Source organism: Vigna unguiculata, chromosome 5 (genome assembly GCF_037176805.1).
Source record: "Vigna unguiculata cultivar grain cowpea cultivar isolate G323 ecotype 2 chromosome 5, ASM3717680v1, whole genome shotgun sequence".
In the NCBI taxonomy this organism is placed as follows: Eukaryota; Viridiplantae; Streptophyta; class Magnoliopsida; order Fabales; family Fabaceae; genus Vigna; species Vigna unguiculata.
Window position 1 is genome coordinate 1,116,248 of NC_140796.1, and position 25,349 is coordinate 1,141,596.

Consider the following 25,349-nt stretch of genomic DNA (forward strand, 5'->3'; position numbering starts at 1 on the left):
AAACTAAAAAGGGAAAGAAAAATTAAATTCTATATATATAAAAATAAAAAAAAAACTAATTGACCATACTGTGATATAGATAATATACTTAAAATTGTTAAAACCTCTAAAGCAAACATATTTCTCTTTCATAAATATTCCATCAAGTGAAAAAAAAAACATTTATCGTGGGAAATAAATACATTGACTTTAAGTATTAAAAATATACACCTTTTTTAATTTATCTTATTTCACCTCTTTTAACTAAGAAAACTGCAACGTGGAAATAAAAATGAAGTATATTACTATTAAAAAGGTTTAAGATAATTTTAAATATCATTTGCGCAATTATGGTAGAGAGAGAAAATGAAATAGATGGAATATAAAAAAAAAAAGATAAAAATAGTAAAAACACGCCTTACTTTATTTCTAAGGAATGTGTGTGAAATAGACTATAAATAAATATTTTTATTAAAACAAAAAGAAATATTTACAAATATATATATATATATATATATATATATATATATATATATTATTCACTATTTACATTGTAACATCCCGTTTTTATAGTTTTTAAACTATTAATCAAAACATTTAAATCTTAATAATTCAGAAGCAGATGATGATGTAGGTCAGTATAATATATAATACATACATTGATCAATATATACAGCCCATACATTTCAAAAAGGTTACAAAACACCCTATCAGCTAAGCAAAAGGGAAAGGCTACATCTACAACTGGTACGTCTAACATAATCATCTCACATCTCGGAGGGGTGTATCCTCACTTGCACTTTTATCTGCTCATGTCATTCAGTAGGGACGATCATTGCAAAAGTAGAAGACACACAGAACACACCATAGAAAATAGAAGGGTAAGCTAACTTGAACGAAGAGCAAACCATGCAATTTAATTTATACAGAGGCGAAAAACAGGATTTATTACACAATCTATCAAAATTATCCAATTAGTCCCAACCATAACACACACACCATTCTAGACTCGATATCCGGATTATGTAAGTGGCATTGGAGCTCCTGGTGACTTGCACTTGAGATGGTTCCTAAACTCTGCAGAGTTTTAGGCACAAGGGGTATTCACCCAACCACTCTCAAGGTAAATCCCATCACCTCTATGATGGATCGGATTCATAAACCAGGACCTCCTGCTACTCCCCCTGACGTAATCCATCATACTCTACTTGAGTCTTGATGGTTACTAGGAGCGTCAGGATGCCACCAATCTGAGTCCTCATGCCCTTACATTCACTAAAACCACATTCCTTAGGATTTCCCTTGAGATCCTAACTCCAACATGTTCCCATTCACATCAAATTCGCATTCAATTCCATCACACAATCTAACATGCATAATGATCACATACAAGACCAACTATCATCATCTTAAAGCAATCAATATAGCATCATGTAAGCCAAACAGTGAGAAAACTAACTTCTGCAAGGAATCTCGCTTAGGCTAGAGAGTCTCGCCTAAGCTAGAGAGTCTATCTCGCTTAGGCGAGTTGATCTCGCCTGGGCAAGACATTATACAGTGGCGAATTACAAATCCCGGGCGAACTCTCGCTCAGGCTAAACTGGCTCGCCTATACGAGATGTCATCTCGCTCAGGCGACTCTAGCTCGCCTAGGCGAGGTTTCTCGCAGTGACAGAGGTGATCTTCTGGTATTTTCGCTCAGGCAAGAGCGGCTCGCTTGGGCGAAACTACCAGGAAATCCTCTATGTTCTTCACATGCAAGCTCGCTCAGGATCATCCAACATCCAATATCACGCAAGGGCAGTTTCAAACACGAATTAAACATACAATCAAGCAATTCAATCACTCCTAAACACAATTCATGCGAAAACTAGATTAAAGTCAGCTTCCCTTACCTTTTTGGCCAAGAACTATATTGGTGGAGTCAATGGATAGCAAGAGAGCAGAATTCTTCCGTTTAACCTGGGAGAATCCATCATCAAGACAGGGGAGACGAAGAATAACATTATCAGATTCATAATTCAAAGAGTGCCTAGTGGATTCTAACAGGAATTGAGCTCAATTTGGAGATATAACCTACCCAGGAGGATGGAAGCTGAGGGAGGAACTGCGGAGGGTCCTGTTGGCTGGTCCTTCCAAAGTCTAAATATGGAGAGGCTGAAGTAGTGAGATGGCAGCACAGAAATGAGAGAGGGAGAAGGTTGGGTTGCAGAGAATATTGAGAGAATGAGAAAGAAGAGAGGAAGTGTTTATGTTTTTAGAAGGAAAGAAAAAGAAGCAAAAGAGAGGGGTATCACACGTATTCACTCGCATTTATTATGTTGCGCAAAAAAGAGAAAAAAGATTTTGTTAGTAAAGAACATTAAGTATTCAGAGTATTATATTATTCACATTCACATTCATTATTTTTATCTTGGTATTCGGTTCGTTAGTAAAGAACATTAAGTATTCAAACTTAAATGCATATAGTTGCTAAATAATAAATACTGTATGATACTTGGTTTTAAATATAATGAATATATTTTACATAAATTATTTTTAAATTTCTCTGTTTAGTATTATATACTCTTTTTATCCTTAATGTAAGACACTATAAGATATTTTACAATTTTTTGTTGAAATTTTAAAGAATCTTATTATTTTATCAAATATCATGAATATGTATGTTTTTAATAAAATAATGTTTTTGTGTGGGTAATATTGTTTTAAAAGTTTAATAAAATAAACAAAATTAATTAGTTTTGTTGATATTTAATTATCTTAATTTTTGTCCGATATTACAAATATTTACAAATTATATATTTTACAGATAATTTTTACATTGAAAAAAATCTGAATAATAATTTAAAACTTATTTTTTGTATTTTTTAATTGTAACAATTTTTGTTAAGCACAAAAATGCTTTGGAATCTAATATGTTTGCTCTTTATGAGTAGAAAAAACTAAAAGCAAATACAACGAGGACAAAAAAAGAGGAAGAATATAAGGATACTTTTATCCTTCAAAGGTGTAGAAAGAAGCCATGTTGGTGCAGGAAGAAATACCAAAATATAAAAATCCAATGGAAAAAGTTCCGAATAAGTCCAATTAATACGTTTTGGAAGCCCAACAATTATTTCGGTGAAGAAAGCAACAGGTTGGGCCGTAAGCAACTTCTTAAAGTAGGACACATGCTTACATATTTTTTTTTAATTCTAATTTTAAAATTCACATTACCTTTCTTATATTCTAATAAAATCAGATTTATATCCTCTATTTTTTAAATATAAATTTACAAATTTTATGTACTTAACGAAACGATATTTTTTTCACATGTATTTTTAATAAGGTAACACTCACTTCTTGTATTTATTTAAAAATTATATTGGCTAAAATAAAATAAAAAATATAAAGATTAAAGTTTTGAAACATAAAATTTATGAAAAAAAAATATTTGTTATAAAATAAAAAAAAGAGTGAAATTTTATTAAAAATATAAGAAATGTAAGTATCCTCTATTAAAACATAAAAAATGTCAATGCTTACCAAAAAGATGTTGATAACAATGATATCGAGTTTCTATTCCTTTAAATACAATAAAAAAAATGTGGTTGATAGAAATTAATAACCATAATTAATTAAGTCTTTTTAAAGAGAGATTAATCACAAACAAAAACAACAAATGGAAAATGTACATATAAATAAATTCCTAATTTCAAAAAGTTATAATTAATTTCATTATTTCAATCAAACAATAATTAAATGTCCAAATTTTGTGTTGTTGAAAGCAATATCTTTGAATAGAACCTCTTGCAAGTATTTCCCAAATTAATGCATTACAACATGATTAATTTAAAAATTGCTTTGGACTTTATTGGTATCTTAAAATATATTTTGAACTATATGATTATATTTCCTTAAAAATAAAATGAAATTTTCCTTAAAATAGACTTGTTCAAATGTGTCGTCTGAATCATTTGTAAGGTTATCTAAAATGCAATGGATAAAAGGTAAATGTTTCATTTTCAGGAAGACAAGTTATCATTTTCAACTATCTGTCTTTTTGCAATCAAACTGTTGTCCTAATACACCAACTTGGTGTTGTATTTTTATTATTATTACTATTATTGTAATAATAATAATTATTATTATTATCATTACTATTATTAAGTAAACTACTGATTTAATGAGTTTGGTTTGGTAGATGCAAAGTGCACCATAAACTATACACTAAATATATAACAAAGTTATCTTTTCAATCATTTGAGTTTGTAGCCTACTTTTATGAATAAAACAAAGCCACAAATAATTAACTAAATGTTGTTTTCATACTATAAGAAAAAAGGGGAACTCATATTGCAATATTGGTCTGATTTGACGTGTTTATTTTTTAACTTTCATAAAATCAAAAAATTAATGAAAAATGTGATTTAAGTTACTTTAACATTGTCCATAAATATGGATAATTTTGAAAAATTGTTAGATTAAAATTAAAAAACTGGGACAGGATGGGAGTGCATAGACATGTCAGTATACAAATAGTTTAAACTCACATACTTTTTTTCACTTATTTATTTGTTAATAGGTTTAATTAGTCGGATGATACCTTTTTCATTTAAATGTATCAATTTGGTATCCACTTTTAAAAAAATGTCAATTGAGTCCTAACTTTTGAGAAAATATCTCAATTTTCAGCAAAAAATTATTAATATTATTAACGGTATTGATATTTAAAATGACTTACAAAATTAAGTATTGATATTTATATTAAAATTTAGTATTAAAAGTCATTAATTAAGTTAACAGTTGTAGTAGTTTTTGTTTGACCTCGTTAAGACACTTTTTCAAAAATTGAGATTAAATTGACACATTTTTAAAACCACGTATCAAACTGACACATCTTAACGAAAATAAATAGCATATGACTAATTAAACATTTTTTAATATTATTCACACAACATTATATGATTTAAAAATATATTATTTAAAATTATTCTTTCTCTTTTACATTTTTTCATTCGTTTTCATTCTTCATCACATTCACATAGTTGATAATGATGATGAATACCCATGCACCACTCATTTGTTTATTGAATTTCTTGGCACCTTTTGGAAAAGTATGGCTGCTAAGAATGGTTTTAATTAATGACCAGTTATTGTAATATTACTTATGCAAAAGTAACAATGGAGTTTTCTTCCTTTCACCATTAATAAACACATGGTGCTAGTTTTTGGTTTATTAATCACTGTCAAATCACGCAATTAGTTTCAATAAACCAAAACTCTACTACAAGGTTCGATCAACACAATCCTTGATTACATGCAGACAAAATAGACGTGCGTTTAAAGGAACAAATGACTTCAATTTCTGAAACTCTAGTACACTGACATGGATTTTTTTTGTCTCCTCTTATTTCATCATTGATCTAAATGAAGAAGATAAAATAAAAGTATTTTTTCTCGAAAGTGTTAATCAAATAATTATATATTAATACTTACCATTAAGTTAGTCTATATCAATTAAATAAGTGAAGATAACGATAAAAATGTATATGAATAAAAAAACTTGTGAGAGAAATTAACAAAAAAAAATACAATATTAATAAGACATAAGCTTAATTTATATATAAGATATTGAAATTGTCTTTAATTCAAAATCAATAATAAATTTATGAATTTTCGTTACTCAACTATATATTTTTATTATAAATAATTAAATTTTAAGAATATTTGGAATTGAATTTTTTTAATAATATCTAACCATAACACACATTTTTCTTAAATGGACAAATACTTTCTTTTATATTGTTTATTCCCAAATTTAAGTGCAATTCATATGATTAATTTATGTGTAAAAAATTATCTGACAATGAAGTCAATTTTTATAGTTATTATGATGCATGCTATTATCTCAAAATAATAAATATGTCACCTAAATCACCTACTTATATTATTTTAAAGGGTTAAATATGTTTTTTTTTTTAATTTTCGGTAAATTTTGAAATTAGTTCTATTTCGATATTTTGAATCAATTTAGTATTTTATCTTTCAAAATACGTGGATTTAATCTTTTTAATCAAATTTTGTTAAATTTATTTGACATTTCAAACTCGTTTCATAATAGTATTTAACTTAACATAAAAGAAAAAATGTATCAAATAATATAAACAACTCAAATACAATCCTGACATGTGTACGAAATATCATATAAACCTATCAAAATTTAATTAAAAAAAGTAAATTCACGTATTTCAAAAAATAAATGATTAAATTAATATAAAGTTTCAAAATGGTCTGATCCTAAAATTCACTAAAAGTTAAAAGACAAAAAATATATTTAACTATATTTTTAATAACATTTCAACATTTTTTTTAGGTCTAATCAAAATCCAATTGCTAATCGAGCTTACTTATATATTTAGAAAGTTGCTTGAATTAGTGTCTTAACCGATCAAGAATGAAGATAGTTGCTTGAATGAGTTAGGCCATGGGGTCGACAACATCATATATGCACACACATTATTGATGATGTATAGATATCAATTCAACTATTTTATGTACATGTAATGATATTGACACTACTAGATAATTTTTTTAACAAAAGGAGGTATAGGCAAACTTTTCTACACGTATTTATAGACGAGAAAGGGTAAAATAAGTTTTTAAATTAGGTTGTCTAGAAGTTAAAAGTAAAAATTTAAAAGTTATAAAAGAGAATCTTTATGCATAAATTAATTTGAAAAGTTATAAAATAAAAATGATTTATATATCTTTAACAGAACATGAGTTGGACGCATGGGAATAAGTGGACCGTTTAAAATAAAAAGGCACGAAGAAATGAAAATGAAGATGTGGCCAAACACAGTGTAGTGAGTGTTGACGTGGATATGACACACCACGAACCTTTCGTATGCCCCACTTGATATCGCAATATCCACCCTCCATCAATAACAACACCGATGCAAAACAAACATTATTCATTATTCATTTAACATAATTATTACATCTAAATAATATTTTTGTTATCATTTCACAAAGAAAAAGTAAAATGAATTTCGAAAAAATAACGTGCTTTGACTTGATATTATATAAACAGGACAATAATAATATAATGTTATTAAATTAATATATAAATAAAATTATATTTGTTAAAAATAAAATGAAATGTATAAAAAAATAGGAGAATATGTTGGTAAATAAAGAAAGAAAAAAGAAACCGAGATAAATGGTATTATAAAAAATTTGTAAAAATAAGATTAATTTTAAAAATTTAATAAATATATTTTAAATCATAAAATTAATATTTTAAAATATAGACACAAAATAAGAAATTATCTTTTTATATATTATCATAGATATAGAAACTTATTTTAGTATGCAAGTTTCTTTTTCAACTAATATTAGTTTATAGTGTTTGGAAAAAGTTACGATTATACTAATAATAAATAAAGGATTAATAATATATATTTCCAAGTTTTTTCTCTCAAACTTTAAACCATATTTTTTTTATATTTTTGGCATGTACTTTATCAAATAAGATGTAAATAAAAATAATTGTCTTAACTAACTATATTATGTGACCATGATGTTACTATTAATTTTGCTGTCGGAGGAATATAAATGACAAATAATTATAAATATGGTATTTTAAATGATAGCTAAATACAAATATTTATATTTGAAAATGACAAATAAAAAATTGACACAGCAGTGATGTCACTTTTGTCTTGTTTTCGTTCCGAGCAAATAACAGCGTTGTACTGAGGTAGAATAGAGACGCTTACACCTTATTTTTTGTCTTATCATGGATTAAGGTTTAATGAATTTGAATTAGTAGAAAGAGTTGATTAAACTAATTATTTATAGATTCATGTATTTTTAATTGTGTTTTTTTTATTGGACATTTAAAAGTTTGTATTCTTTAATTAGCAGCTGTTTCTTTTTTCATTAATTAGGAGATGTAATTATTATCTTAGTCCATCATCTTAATTTTCTGTTTCATTTTTTTATTAGTCTCCATATTTAAGGATTTCATTCAATTATTTGTGTATATTTACTTTTGAGTCTAAATTGTTTTAAAGAACTTCAATGTATTATTTTGTAAATTGAATCTTTGTAAAATGTTAAGTGTAGGTATGAGTTATTTTCTATTTTAAATGATGTCAATGTCAATAATATTAGTGTTAAGTTAATGGAAAGATCACATTTTTTAAAATAAAAAAATAAAAAAGAACTGAATTAGAAAATTTTAAAAAATTAGCAAATAAAAGACTTAAATTTAAAAGATTAACAAATAAAATACTTAAATTAAGCAGGTCTAAATCTTGTAATTGATAAATGCCTATTATTCTCCTTCCTTACATTAACACGCAAAAACAAATAATAAAATATTTAATTGAACCGATTAAAGAAATTAAATTTATACATATACAAAATTTGAATATCCAATAAATACTATAATTTAATAGAAGTTAATTAAAAACACTCAAATTACAATAGATTTAAAACTAGATAAAAAATACATTTTTTAATATCTATGATAAAATATATGACACACTGTAAAAAAAAAAAACTTGTAATTTGTTAGTAATGTAAAGTTTTACACCAGTATTAAATACCGATCAATCTCTAAATTGACTAAATTTAACAACTTAGTTAATAACATCTCAATAAAATATTTTAAGTTGCATTATTGCCTATTTGTTTATTAATGATACGAGATTGAGATAATTTACAATAATAATTAGGGATGGCAACGGGACGGGGCGGGTACGGGTATCATGATCCCATCTCCATCCCATAATAAAAATTCATCCCCATCCTCATCCCCAAACCTAACGGGTATACAACTTTTGACCCATCCCATTCCCACCGGGTAACGGGTATTTTCTTATACCCATACCCATACCCATTTTTTTATTGTTCCATATATCAATTAAATATTTTTTATAAAAAAAAATTTAAAAATCACACCAACGGAATCATGATACTATCAAAATATTCAATATTAAAATAACATACTCTTTTTGATTTTCATGATGTCAAATATTAAGAAAAATATTATAATAGTATAAATCTCAAATTAAAGTATCAAATAACAACTAAATAAAATTCAAATAATTATATAAAAGCTAAAAAATTACACATTACTAAAATTTTATAATAACCAAAATATTTATTAATTTTACAAATGATCAGTGGTTTCATTTGCATTCGATCCACCTACACATAGAAAAAAAATGAAAAATTAGATATGATATAATAATTGAAATTGAAAATTTTAATTACTAGAATATAATGTACATTCTTCATCAGATTCATTTTCACTCATGAGAACATCTTTTCCTTTTAATTTTTTAACACCTACAAACACCAAATGTAGAATATTAGATGAGAATTCACAAAAAATACTAACAAAAAATATTAATAAATTTGAGTAACTTACCTAGATGGTTTGAGTTCCATATCCAACTTCTTGTACACATCAAAGCCTCTATAGTAATATGATGAAATCGACTACGGTGAGAAGTTAATATATGACCACCAGTACTAAAAGCAGATTCAGAAGCTACAGTTGTTATTGGAATAGCTAAAACATCCCTTGCAATTGCTTGAAGGGTTGGAAACTTTAACCCATTTGTTTTCCACCATGATAGGATATCAAATTCTTGTGTAACCGGCAAATTATCTTCTTCCAAGTAATAATCCAACTCTGTTTTCATAACTGTAGTTCTAGATTTTTTCTTTTTTGCCATAAACTCTAAAAATTCATTCGCATCATTATCAACATCCTTTCCCAACTCCAATGATGTAGCTCTATAAGAAGAAGTTTCATTCTATTTTGATTGATATTCCAAAACCAAATCATAGCACATTTGACAAATCCTACTAAGTTTCAGATCAAAATCATTACCATACAATTTATAAAAATAATATTCTAACATGTCCATCTTGTACCTTGGATCTAAAACTGAAGCAATTGCCAATATATCATGAATAACACTCAAGTAACTTTCAAAATTGAGAATTAAACATTATCATGAAACAAAAAATAAATAATAAATAAAATTATCATAAAGGAGTAAAGATAATTAAATGTGTGACCCAAATTTGAGAATATCCATTTGAACATAACATAACGAAAAAAAATGTATAATTAAGATTATGATAAAAGGAAAAGTACCTTGAAGATCTGCTTAAACCTTAAAGAACAAGCCAAACAATTAAAAGAGAGTAAAAAAGTGTATAACCAAAGTAACAAAAAGAAGAGCTACAAAATAAGAGTCAAACATTTTCATGAAAATAAATAAATAAATAAAGATAATCAAATGTGTAACCTAAAAATTATTTCATAGAATGAAATTGAGGAACACCTATTTGAACATAACCATGTACAGAGAGTAAAAATTATGTAATAAGAAGAAGAAAAATTACCTTCAAAATTAAATCTTGAAAAACAAACCAGACAATTGAGAGAGTAAACAAAGTGTATAACAAAAAACAAAAAGAATGAGAAATATGTTATATATATATATATATTATTATATTATATTATATTATATATTATATTACTATGTATATATATATATATTATATGTGTGGATATCTTATGTTTATATATATATATAATTATTTATATATATTATATTATATTATATATTATATTATTATTACTATGTATATATATTATATGTGTGGATATCTTATGTTTATATATATATATATATATATATTTATAGATATATATTTATTTTAAGTATATATTATATTATATTATATAATAATATAAATATAATAATATATATTATATTATTATGTATATATATTATATGTATATGCGTAGATATTTTATGCTTTTATATATATATATATATATATATATATTTCTCTTAAATTTTTATAAATTTGTAATGTTATAAATTTGTTTATAAAAGATCTCACTGGTTAAATGATTAATTTGTTTTATACGTATATATTATATATATTATATTATATTATTATGTATATATATTATATGTATATTATATTATATTATATTATATGTATATGTGTAAATATATATATATATATATATATATATATATATATATATAAAAGTATATTTTATTTATATGTATATATACTATATTATATTATATTATATTATATTATATTATATTATATTATATTTTATGTGTAAATATATTATTTATTTATATATATATTTTTTAGATTATTTAATAAATTATAAATAGTTTAGTAATTTAAGCGGAGACGGGTATTTGGGCAGGTATATATATATCCCCATCCCCATCTCCAGTTGAAAATTTCGGGTATTATCCATACCCATACCCATACCCAGTCAAAGCGGGAATTCTTCGTCAAAACGAAGACGGATTCGGGTGATACCCACGGGCATAGGTTTATTTGCCATCTCTAATAATTCCTGTTATTAATTTAGAGCCACAGTGTACATCTATCACAATTAAAACGTTGAGGATACGTCAAATAAATAAAAATGTTGAATATAAAAATTAATGTTAGGGGACAGATTTAACATGTGTAAAGTTAATAAAAATAATAAAAACTCGCATCAAGTACATCGAATACTTGAATAATAGTTAGTTTAATAAGTAAATAGATGATTTAGAAGTTTTAAATTGTAATTCTTTAGTTTTTCAAATTTATATTATTTGTATCTATGGTAACGAAAAAAGTAAATGTAGTGATCTATTTATACGCGTTATAATTTATTTATTTTTACTTTTATAGTTGTCAAGATTTTTTATGAACAATAATTATAACACCATAGTCTAGAAGAATGAATCATATTTTTTAAATAAAATGTTTTTTTGAATATAATAACTATTATTTTTTATATCTTGTCTTGCTTTGAAGTCTATAAATGAAATATTCACTCATATTAATGAATATATGGATGAACTTATAGAAGTCTCTTACTACCATATAATTTTTTTTTTTGACATTTTTAGAATAGTTTTTATGATACTAATAACTAAAATATTTAAAATACTCTTCCAAAACTACGTTTTGAAATTTTTGACTGAAAAACAAACAAATTTATATTTATAGAAATATATATCCGGAAAGGTATTTTAACTAATTGGTGATTGACATTGTAGTTTCAATGACTATTTCTTACAATAGAACACAATACTTTATAAATGTCATTCCTAAAATTAAATGGAATTAATTAAAATTTGTAATTAATGTAAAATTTATTTAGTTATGTTTATAATTGATGTTGGAGGAAATAAATAAAAAACATTTAAGATATTTGAATGTGGAATCAAAGTTTATAAATTTTTCATATTTGAAATAATTCTGAAAATTGTAAAAATAAGATTCACCCTAAGCATATATATATATATATATATATATATATATATATATATATATATATATATATATATATATATATATATATATATATATATATATATATATATATATATATATATATATATACTAACGTTATCTCGGTGCAATTCATTATTCCACAAGTATCATTCACGGTTCCGTTTGTTCCGCAGCCACCATTTTGGGCTCCGGCAATGCTTTTCACGGTGGCTGTCGTACCCTAAACCCATCACTTCACAGTCATGGGGATACCATGGGACGACGTCGTTGTGATCCAGCAAGGGAAGGACCTCAATGAGCCCTGTATCGTCACCGTCAATTGCCCCGACAAGGCTGGTCTCGGATGCGATCTTTGCAGAATCATCCTCGAGTTCGGTCTCCGCATTACCCGCGCCGGTACCTCACTTTTTCATCTGGGTTTCTTTTTTCTGCAACAAATCTCAAAGCTCTTCTTTCTGCAACAAATCTCAAACCTTTATTCGTTCTACTTTTATGTGACTTTTCTCTCGGAAATCCTGTCTCTTTCACGACCCTTTCTGCAAATTCTGCTAATAACAACCATTTAATACGGACACGTAGATCGACCAATATAGAGTTATTTCAAATGCAATCTGTTTTTAAATCCTGAGTTTTGTTCTGCAAAAGAAGAAAAAACGGATACTTTTAGCTCTTACAAAAAAGCTATTAACCATGTGTATAGTTTGACAATGAGTGTCTTTATTCATGGTACGGTTAGTATTTTCGAGTTTCGAGATTTACTGTTATAATTCAGGAGATGACGCTCGAATCGAAGTAACAATAGCTTTAGTTTGCATTATTTGATGTTGGATGGTGATGCAGATATTTCCACGGATGGAAGGTGGTGCTACATCGTGTTTTGGGTTCTTCCAAATCCAGCATCTATCAAAGTTGATTGGGAGAGTTTGAAGACTCGCCTCCTTTCAGTTTGCCCTTCATGTTTGTTTTCTTATCACTTCAATCAACTCTCAACAAGTCCTTCACCGCCACTGATTTACCTGTTGAAGGTTTGGTGTGTTGATCAAAAAGGGTTGCTACATGGTGACTAGTTTCTGCTTTGTTCTCTCTCTTTTGGTTGGTTAGTTACCACACAGGGTGTACAGTTTTTGACACTTTTTTTTTTTCTGTATCATTTTAGATATTAATGAAATCCTGTGCAACCTTGAATTAATTATTCAGAGAGTCAAAGCGATGCCAACCCCAGATGGCAGGGTGTTAGACATGTTCTTTATCACAGATGGGATGTGAGTATGAGATTCTTGTTTGTATTCTGCATCTGCTGAGTGCTCTTCTTGACACCATTCAATTTTTTTAGAATCTTCTATATAACATGTGTCTGTGAAAGTGGGAAGTCAAATAAAAGGTCATCTGGGAAATTAGTGTTTGATTCTGGTGGAAAATTACTTTAGTTGTGGTCATTTCTAACCCACCTTAGTTGAGGTATCTTGAGATTGCTTTAATTGCAGCATCAAGGTGGTAGTTTAGATATATGACTTAAATAGAACTTATAAAACTTGAAAAGTGGTCATCTTAAATAGCCTATTTCTAATAGATTTATATGTGAAGGACAGTGAAATTGGTTTCAGAATTGGGGATAATATTCCTATCCTATTGGCATTAGTTCCTCTTAAGCTTCTAAATAAAGATTAACATGTTTTGTTTGTTTGGACAAAAAATTAGGCAAATCTTTTTTACCTTGTCACTATTTGCAATTCCATTGGGTATGTGATAATGAAGTGTATGAGAACTCAAGTGGATACTCAATGAATTGAGGAGAGGACTGTTATTTGAAACCTAGGACTGAATCACTGGTATCAAGATTTGTAATACGATGTTGATGGAATAAATATCATAGTTTAAACTTGAAAAATCATCTTTTGACAACCAATTTTTCATAAACAATCATTTGATAGCTTCACTTTACTATTATACACAAGTTAACAAACAAACAAACCAATAAATAAAATATTATTTAAAATTTAAATTGATTGTATAATAGTTGTATATGGTAGATTGGTTGTCGAACTATCCTAACTCTATGAACTATCTTATTCTATGAACTATCTTATTCAATCTTTGACAATCGAACATTGCTGAAGTTGGAACTAGGGGGTCTAAATTGAAAATTCTTTAAAACTTACAGAGGACCCAAGATGAACAGAGAAAAAACAGATAAATTTGTTTTTATAGTTTCTTCCATTTCTTGTGCTCTTCATGATTATTTTATGCTGAAACTGGATGGAATATATACCAGTTAAAGGTCTTGTAGCTCATGATAATTATGTGACATTTTGTATTTTTTTTAATAATAAAAAAAGGGAATTGCTTCACACGAAAAAGAGACAAGATTATGTGTGTGAATCTCTAAAGGACGCTTTAGGAGAGAGGTGTATCTCCAGTGAACTTCAATTGGCTGGGCCTGAATATGGACACCTGCAGGGGTTTTCTTCTCTTCCACCAGCTTTTGCTGAAGAATTATTTAGTTCTGAGCTGCTGGACAAGGTGTCTTTGCATCCACTCAGCCAAGATATGAAAACACTGAAGACACCTACTGTTACTGTAGATAATTCACTGAGCCCAGTTCATACCTTACTTCAGATTCAGTGTGTTGACCAGAAGGGTCTGTGTTATGACATTATGAGGATTTCTAAGGACTCTGATATTAAGGTACATGCAAATGGCCTTCTTCTTCTCCCTAGTGAACCATTATACATGAAACTGAATCAAAGGAAATGAAAAATGGTGCTCAAGTCTTGCTATACTTCCTACCGTTTGGACTTGATTATTGCCATTTTTAATCCGTTGATCTCTTATTCTGCTAAATCATTATTGGATTCATTATTCGCATACAATTTCTGACTACATGTTTTGTCACATAAATTTTTCATTGATGCATGTTAACTTATATTAGTCGTTTACATATTTCTCAATCAGGTTGCTTTTGGTCGATTTTCATCAAGCGTGGAGGGCTTTAGAAACATAGACTTATTTGTTCAGCAAAATGATGGGAAAAAGATCATAGATCCTGATAGTCAGAAAACCCTATGCTCATGCTTAAAAGAAGAGATGCTTCATCCTTTGAGGGTGATCATAGCCAGCCGGGGTCCAGACACAGAACTTCTGGTTGCTAATCCTGTGGAGCTTTCTGGAAAGGGAAGGCCCCGTGTGTTCTATGATGTTACATTGGCTTTAAAAGCTTTGGGAGTATGCATTTTCTCGGTAAGTTTTTATGTTACAAAACTTGGTTATTGTGACAACTCTGGATTTCTCTGAAGAAATCCTGTAACAGTTTCTGAATATGAACTGTTTCTCACTTTTTCCTGCATTGCTTGCAGGCTGAAGTTGTAAGACATTCAACGCAAGAGCGCCAATGGGAAGTGTATAGATTTTTGTTGGAGGAAAACCGTAACTTCCCATTGACCAGAAGCCAAACAAGAAGCCAGATTGTGGACAAAGTAAGAAGGACATTGATGGGTTGGTAATTTGGCTCAGTACAAAAGAAAAACACTTTGGTGTGGTGTGCGTTTTTTAATCCCTCTTTGTTAATCACAACTTGCTTTCTTTCTTTTTAATATGGTTTAGGCAAAATCAACAACAATCATGTAATTTAGCATTGTAGACTATCTTATGTTTCTTTTCTTTGGCTCTAGTGATACATTTTCTGTATATTGGTTTCATCATTTTGAAAAAAATTAGATCCTTTCGATTAACTACCAAGGAATTAGATTTCCTTCTCTGGAAGCTTGAATCTTTCCCCATCATAACACATTGTTCATTGAAGATGATCAATGAAATATTAATACCAGGAGAATGTCACAGAATACGATTTCAAAATTTCAAATATAAAATAGTAGAAAGAAGGGCTAACACGGTAAAGTGCATTCCTTTCACACTGTATTAAATATTTTGTTCTCTGTCAGTGATGATCAAACTGCTTTATTTTATTCAAAATCAACCTAAACTACTTTATTTTATTCAAAATCAACCCTGAGGACTATCCATTGAGTTGGAAAGAAGTGTTAAAATTTAAGTGTGAGACTAAGTTTTACGTTGACCAAAAATGAGAAAGTAGAACACTATATAAGAATCATGATTCATAAATTTATTGTCTTAAGGTTTTGGGTTGAGAGTGGTGTCAATATCTTGTATGGTTAGGTTCAAATCTCATTGGTGTTGTTCTTCCCGTAACCCCATGTGTAAATCCTGACAAAAAGGTAATCAAAGCGAAAAGAAATTGTGTTTTGAGAATTTATGAGTATTCAATGTTTTGAGTATGAGTATTCAATGCTGAATTTTCCGAAATTACTGGAAATTGGAATAAATAGAGAGAAACACCATTCTTCATTCATCTCATTCCACCATTCTTCATTCATCTCATTCCGATCCAAACAAAGATGTGCACTTTGGAGAAGAGAGGCAACATTTTCATCCTAACCCTCGCCGGCGAGGGCGAGCACCGTCTCAACCCGACTCTCCTCGATTCAATCCAATCCTCCCTCCGCCGCGTCCGTCAAGAAGCCACCGGTTCCTCCGCCCTCATCACCACCGCGCACGGCAAATTCTTCTCTAACGGCTTCGACCTCGCGTGGGCCCAGTCCTCTCAAGAGCGCATGATCCTGATGGACTCCCTCCTCCGCTCCGTCGTCAACGATCTCCTCACGCTCCCCATGCCGACCATCGCTGCCGTCACCGGCCATGCCTCCGCCGCCGGCTTCACCTTCGCCCTCGCCCACGACTACCTCCTCATGCGCAGCGACAGGGGATTCCTCTACATGAGCGAGCTCAACATCAACCTCGTCCTTCCCGTCTGGTTCCACGTTCTCCTCGAAGCCAAGGTCGCCACGCCCGCGGCTCGGCGCCACATCGTCATGACCGCGGCTAAGCTCAAAGCCGAGGATGCGCTTCGGCTCGGCGTCATCGACTCCGCTCACTCCAGCGCCGGTGAGACCGTTGAGGCTGCGCTTGACTTAGCCGCTCGTTTGATCAAGAGAGGGTGGGATGGACACGTGTACGCTCAGAATCGGACGGTCTTTCTGCGTCGCGTGATCGAGGCCGTTGAAGACACCTCTCAGACTTCTACTTCACGACTTTAGTTGTTGTGTTACAAATTAGCCTTTAAATCTCGTTGACCTCGATAGAATAAAATACACAAGTGTTTTTGAATTACTTTATTTGGAATAAAAAATAACATTTTATTTTATTTTGTAGGTTATAATTTTTTTAAAAATTTTGTATAAAATGAGAAGTCGAGTTTATGTTTATGTCATGTAAGATTTATTTTTGTTCTTTAGTAGGTCGAGATTTTTTTTCCTCTTCTATAGTTATATTTTTGTTGAGTGAGAGTTCTCGATTTACTTTAATTATAGTCTGTCTTGAAATATGTGTTTGAAAAGACGCTTCAACACAATTACGTAAGTGTTTTTAATGGAATAGTTAATATACTAGTAAAATAAGTGATACCGTCATTGACAAATATATTAAGATAATTCTTTTAAAAGTTAAATATGATTTTAGTATTTTAATTTTTAATAAAAATGGAAATTAGTTTTTTATTAAAATTTGGAATCAATTTAGTCTTTTAATTTTGAAAATGTGTAAATTTAATCATTTTAATTAAATTTTGTTAAGTTTATTTGATGTTGCAAACATGTTTCAAGATAGTATCTTAGTTAATATTGAAGTGAAGATGTGTTCAAACGATTTAAACAACTCAAATGTTATTCTAAAATGCGTTTGAAACGTTAAATAAACTTGATAAAATTTGGTTAAAATAACTAAATCCACACGTTAAATACTAAATTTCACCAAAATTTTAAATAATGACAAATTGTAATTTGAATCGAAAATTAATTTACTAAAAATATATTTAATCCATTATTTAATTTTATATGTTCATGATTAGATAAAAGGTGTGGAATGAGATAATCTGGATTTAGAAGACTGTATTATGATGTCCTAAGCCTTTTTCAAGTGACATTAGGGATGACAACGGGGCGGGGTGGGGATGGGTTTCGCTATCCCATATCCATCCCCGTAAAAAAAATTCATCCTCATACCCAAACTCAACGGTATCAAACTTTTGTCTCATCCTCATCCCCACCGGATAATGAGTATAATCTCGTACCCATACCCATTTTCTTACTACTTCAATATTAATTTTAATTAATTTTTATAAAATAATAAAAAATTATGGTAAAGGAAACATAATATTATCAAATATTCAATATTAGAAGGATGATTGTTTTTTCGATATCAAATATTTTAAAATAAATTATAATTGTTTACATTTACCAAATAAAATTTCACGAGAACCAAAATAATTATTAAATTTGCAAATATTAATGAAACATTGATAAAATTTAAAAATATTTTTTTAAAAATATGAAAAGAAAATAAATATTCAAATTAAAATATATTTTAAATGTTTATTTACTTCAATCTTTTAAATTCTAATGAATATCTTTTTTATACATTAATAAAAGTTATAATACATCATTTGATAAAAATGATACAAAGAACCAATAATAATCATAATAAAAGTTTAAAATAAATTATAATTGTTTACATTTTAGATAATAATACCAAATAAAATTTCATGAGAACCAACACATTTATTAAATTTACAAACATTAATGAAACCTACTTGATAAAATTTAAAAATATTTTTTAAAAAATATAAAAGGAAAACAAATATTCAAATTAAAATATATTTTAAATGTTTATTTTCAATCTTTTATGGTTGATAATGAGTTATAAAATAAAAAATAATTAGATAAAATATATCAAAAGAATATTCTACATAATAAAAATAAACAACAAATAAAAATATTAAAAAAATTAACAAATGTTTACAAATAATTTGAGAGACTATTGAAAGAAATCGGACAAAGGAAAAGAGATGTATAATTAAGAGTATGATAAGTTGAAAAATATCTCAAAGATGGAAGAAAACTTTTCAAATATCAACATATATATTCAATGGTTGAGAAATAACAAAAATTGTTTTAGCAAAATAAAAAAGTTTTTCAAATGAAACAAAAACTAATAATAATAAGTAAATAAATTTTTTTATATTACCTACTAAACGAAAGGTTTGTGCTATTAAACACTTAAGTTGAGAGTATTAAACATTTTCATGTGAAATAAAAATATATAATAAATAAAAATATTAAAAAATAATAAAAATATTCAAATGTGAGACATAAAAAAATTTTAATTGACATACATTTTTTAACAGAATTACATAAAAGTTATGATAAGTTGAAAATATAATTGAGATGAGAATGAGTTTTATGACAAACCAAATAATTAGAAGAGATAAAAAATAATATATATATGGTTAATTAATTAATTGTGAATATTTTAATAATTTAAACGGGGACGAGTATTATGGGGATATGTACATTCCCATACTCATCCCCATACCCAATTGAAAAAGTCAGGGATTCCCCATACCCATACCCAATTAATGTGGGGATTTTCCGTCAAAACGGGAACGAATTCGGACAATACCCATGGAGACAAATTTATTTGTCATATCTAAGTGACATATTATTTTTTATAAGAGGTTCACTACTTTAAATTAAAGTGGTTCTTATTCTTAACATTGGGTTACTTTGCCAAACTGTTTCATTTATATTATAGATAAATTTGGTACATAAAATCATGATAAGATTGTTTCATATGTGTTTGGTAAAATAACTTTTTCTGATCATTTTTAACTTATTTGAATGCGTTATTCATATGGGCATTTTAAAATAACTATAAAATAAAGATTATATTTTCATATCTTATATCTCTCTAAATAAAAATGTACTGCCCACTATTTTTTTTAAGTTATTTATGTGTTTTTTCATTTTTTTTACTATCGATTTAATTTTACATTCGCTTACTATTTATTGTAAGAGAGAGTTAAGCGCATAAGTAGATTCTTTATAAATAGGAATTCAGTTATTTTAGTGTTAAAAGATTGAACTAATAAATAGAAAATTTAGTTAATTGAATTTTATTTTATAAAAAGTTTTTATTTAAAAGTTATTAATTTTTTCCTATGTCGTGTTTAAGATTTTAATCAATCTATTCATCTATTTTAAGGTGATCGAAATCATAGCTAATCAAAAATTTATTTTTAATAAGTTCATTTCTATAATTTTTATTGAGTCAATTTTTAGAAGTTTTGTATGTGTGTGATAAAATTCTTGCACATGACTTAAAAGAGTTCTAAACAAATTTTTGTTTGATTAAGATTAATGGATGTGTTCAAATAATTAATATAAATTTTTCAATATACAAGTAGAGCATTCTATGAGGATCAAAGTCATGAAACTTAATTTAGTTGAGATCAAATATAGATAAGGAAACTAATTATTTTATGAATTTGTTTTGATTTTAGTCGTGTGAATGAATTATGTGATGAGATAGAACGAGTAGTAAAACTTCTAAAGATAACTTATTAACTAAATGTGACATTAACAAATTTAAAGTTTTTAAAACTCCTAAAGTTGTTTCGTTAAGCAAGCTCGTATATTTGCTGAACGAGATAGAAAGATTTTGATAAAATATTTAAAAATTTTGAGATGAAAAATGTGTGAAATCAAATAAAGAAAAGCGTGTTATAATTGATAAAAAGTTATTAACTTTATTTATATATATATATATATATATTTATATATATATATATATATATATATATATATATATATTCTTTGAATAAAATGATTAGTAATAAGTAGCCTAAACTAAGGACATTTTAATTATTTTATTTATTCAATTTTATTTTTCTATTTAATATTTATCTAATTTAGTGAGAAATGTATCTGTTTTAAATTAATCTAAAGATTAATTTTTGGCACAAATATTATTTGAAATTAAATATATATTTATAATTTGGATTATGAAAAGTAAAAAGAATAAAAACATAAGTTCGTACTTATAAAAAAATGTAGAATTACATATTATTTATCATTTTATCACTTAAAATAAGTTGATTCATTAGTTTTGTCAAACCTATCATACTTTTTAACTTTTCGTTAATTTGTCAATTTTCCACTAACTTTTACCCAATTTTACGAAACACTAAAACATTCGAATCACTTTATTTTTTATAATAAAGTTAATAATGTATTTAATAGGCAGATGCATTTGGAAACAAATTTAAGAATTTGATGTTTTATTTTTTCCAGTTTCTTTTTGTTCTTGTCTCGTGTTATTTGAAGAAGAGAGAGAAAAGCGAAAACGACAACACAGGTAAACTAAAACATAGAAATAGCGAGATACCCGAAACTTGTTTTTTTGTCTGCAAATAATGCATTCGACAATGGTTTTAATTTGAAGCTGAATGTGAATTTGAATTTAAATTATTGTGAGAACATAGTCGTTGATGGACCATACAGCATTCATTGATGCATCACCAACAAACCTATCACTCTATCACTCAAACCCATTTATTGGACTTTGTTCTTACAAACCTATGGTTAAAAAATTAGGGTTCGTAGGGTAAACTATTATTTAATTTTGATTTTAATGTTACAGTAATTCATTTTTTAAAGATTTATGCCTTGTGTATGTATGAATGGTATACATATACGATATGTATATCGGATACAATACATATCTAATACATCGATATACTAATTTTAAAAATAATAGGATACAATATGTGATATATGCGTATTAAAAAATGTATAAATTTTTAAAAAATATATGAAAATATATGATTATTTTGGTGTAAATTCAAATTAAAATCAAATATATTAAATATTTTTAGTACAAAATTTATAAATTATTGTCATCGTACAAACATTATTAGTTTATATATTAGATACTTCATTGATCAATATCGATAAAATATTCTAAAATATCAGATACAAATATGTATCATTGACAGAAATATCTGATATAAATTGAATTATTGATACATGCATGCACCTAGGTGAGAAAAGTTATTTAACTTGAAAATGAAAAAAAGAAAAAAATGGTAGAAAACATATCACACTTTTACTCTTGGCAAGGAAATACTTTCTTTGCATAACGCGAACAAAGCAATAGAAGAAAAAAATGTAAAGAAAATTAAAAGCAAAATTTTAATTATTATAATTTTAAAACTTTTTTATTATAACTATATATATATATAATTATTAATAAATGAGATTGTTTTGTATAAGATGTACACAATTTTATGAATGATTTTATCTTTACCAACATAAATATTTTATTAATTATTTTATTCTTTAAATTTTAAAACTATTATTTATAATTATTTTTTGAGATATATTTTTCATAAATTTAAATACATTTTTTATTTTAATAACAAATAAAAAATAGTTTTTTTTATTACCATAAGATAAAAAAAAGACACATGTCTCACTAGTTAAAATAACAATAGTGCTATTAAAATAATAAATAAATATTATTGATAAAAAGTTTTATTTTATTTTTCATTATATATATATTTGTATCTTCTTTATTTTTCTTTTTTCTTCCTTATCTTTCCATTTAATCTAAATAATGTTACTTTCAACCATCTTTTTCATTTTTTTTTCTTTTCTATTTCTTCAAATTTATTTTTTTAATTCAAAGTATGATTTTTACATTCATTTCTTTTTATTCTATTCCTTCAAATTTATTCTCTAATTCAAAACACTTTAAACTGTGATTTTGTTTTTCCAGTAACATCTTCGACAGCAACAAAAATTCATCTAAAATTAAATTTTCCAGTGACCAAATTCTGAGAGAGTTCTATATTTTTTTCATTATGTAAATATTTTTTAAAATAATATCATTTAAGGAAAAAAATAAAAAAATTCAAAAAGTTGATTTAGTTGGAAGTGTGGTGAATTAATGTGGAGAGATCTTAGTGATGAAAAATATGCAGTTCCTCCCTCACATGATCCAACTGCACGTATTTAACTTTTCTCGTACCCCATACCATGATAATTAAAGTCTCTGCAATGCCCTCTTCTACAAGTACATCATCATTTACATTTAATGTGTCTCCATTTTAATGCTACAATTGTTCCTAATTATGAACTCCAACATGTTCAGATAAACAAAAAGGAAAAAAAAAAGTGGTAAAACGGTGCCTTAAATTGGACTCAAAGTACAAAACCACTCTAAATTGAACAAGCATAATGGTTTGAGAGCAGAAAATTCTTGAGGTCTGAAACCTGTGGTCCCTTAACAGCAATGAACCTTTCATAGCTGAAATGTACTACTCAGAAAACATTGGCAGAGTAATATGAATGATGAACACTCTGTGGCATTGGCAATAGTATGAACTTGTGCATAGTATCTGTGACATTTGCAGCAGTGTGAATGAACACTAGCCGTGACATTGGCAATAATTTGAGTTCTTGGTGTGACATCAATAATAGTTATGAAACTAGCTTTGAAAAGAAATGTGAACATGTTAATCAAAAACTTCAATTCTTCACTGTTCTCATCACCTTAAACCAAACTACCACGTGATTCAACCAACTTGGAATAAATGAGCAGGGCCGTGTTATGAAATCCCTTGATCTGTTACGTATCTGTGCTGCAACAATGAATGTTGATGAAATTTCTTCTTATATTCATACTGGTGTATGGGTTTAGGTGTACATTTATGATTATTATAAGACAAAAGATAAGATAGTTAATGACTTTAGGCTGCAATAGACAAGAATTCAAGGTGAATTGGAAATCTCACGTTCACTAAAAATGAGTAAGACAAATAATATATAAGTAGAATGACTAATAAATCTATTGTCTCAAGGTTTTAGATTGAAAGTGGTTACTTGATATTTTATACAAACTTGTTCACAATTCGGTGTGTTTTGAAAGGAGTTATTGGATCTTATTATTTTATTGTCTCTTAAAGTTTTAGGTCGACGTGTCTTGATATTTTATCTTTTTAAGGTTTTAGGTTGAAAGTTGTGTCTTTATTTTATACAAAACTTGTTTATAATTCAATGTATTTTCAAAGGAGTTATTGTATCTTATGATTTTATTGTCTAAGTTTTAGATCAAAAGTGGTGTTTTGATATTTGATTGTTTTAAGGTTTTAGGTAGAAATATTTCACACAAACTTGTTCATAGTATGTTTTCAAAGGAGTTATTTGACCTTTTGATTTTATTGTGTTTTAAGGTTTTAGGTCGAAAGTTGAGTGTTGATATTTTATACAAACTTGTTTAAATTCAGTGTTATTCAAACTTATGATCTTATTGTATAGTGAATAGAGTAACAAATGAAGTCTACTTGTAAGATTGAGTAACAAATAGATATGACCAAACATGAAGCATTTCTGAATGACAGACATAATATTACAGGCAAAACATATTTCCCAAGAGGTTAGAAAGAAATTTCATGGAAAAGGTGGAAATGAAAGTTTTAAATAAATTTCCTCAATATATAGTTAAAACTCAAAATACGTGTAAAATTTCCCTTGACAAAAAATTTGTCATGACTCATAATGTTGTCTCAGCCATGTGTTTACAAAAGCCATAAATAAGACACAGAAAAAGGTTCTGAAAAGGGAAAAGTGTGCCAAAGGAAGAACCGAAAGCAGGTGATATAAAGTGGTACAAACTGAGAAAGTTATTTCTATATTTGATAACCAACATCTCTTATACATGAGTGCTCTTAAATTCAAGTCACGTGGTTAACTTACATCAACTACATACTAAAAATACTTCACAAAAAAGAAAAAAATGAGTTCTTAGTTTCATGCATGTTAGGCCATAGTGAAAAACAAAAAAACTAGGTATCTTCTTTGATCTTATTTACTTTCATTTATGTTACTGTTATATGTTTCTGTTAGTGTACACGATTCCGATCTTGACCTTCCAAATCAAAATTTGTCACTAAATTTAGAGACTAATAACCATTTACAAGAAAATAATGAGATTGAAATAATTAAAATATGACATCATAACCATTCTTGCTTTAGGTGTTATAATATTGACTGCTAAACAGTTATGTATGACAGTCTTTTTTATTGTGAGATTTTGTCATATTGAGTTTAATTCCTTTTATT

At 27.4% G+C, this 25,349-nt stretch overlaps 2 protein-coding genes across 2 annotated transcripts; both read left to right on the plus strand.

Annotated features, from left to right (window-relative positions):
• Nucleotides 1-12,432: 12,432 nt before the first annotated feature.
• Nucleotides 12,433-16,046, plus strand: ACR9 (ACT domain-containing protein). The gene is made up of 6 exons (XM_028070645.2): nt 12,433-12,714; nt 13,159-13,377; nt 13,475-13,580; nt 14,655-15,003; nt 15,271-15,555; nt 15,672-16,046. Exons 1-6 carry the CDS (start codon nt 12,561-12,563, stop codon nt 15,816-15,818), a joined length of 1,260 nt encoding a protein of 419 aa, XP_027926446.1. The 5' UTR covers nt 12,433-12,560; the 3' UTR covers nt 15,819-16,046.
• A 413-nt stretch (nt 16,047-16,459) lies between these two features.
• Nucleotides 16,460-17,617, plus strand: LOC114183575 (enoyl-CoA delta isomerase 1, peroxisomal-like). The gene has a single exon (XM_028070646.2). The coding sequence runs from the start codon at nt 16,731-16,733 to the stop codon at nt 17,427-17,429; it is 699 nt and encodes a 232-aa protein (XP_027926447.1). The 5' UTR covers nt 16,460-16,730; the 3' UTR covers nt 17,430-17,617.
• The last annotated feature ends 7,732 nt before the right edge of the window (nt 17,618-25,349 follow it).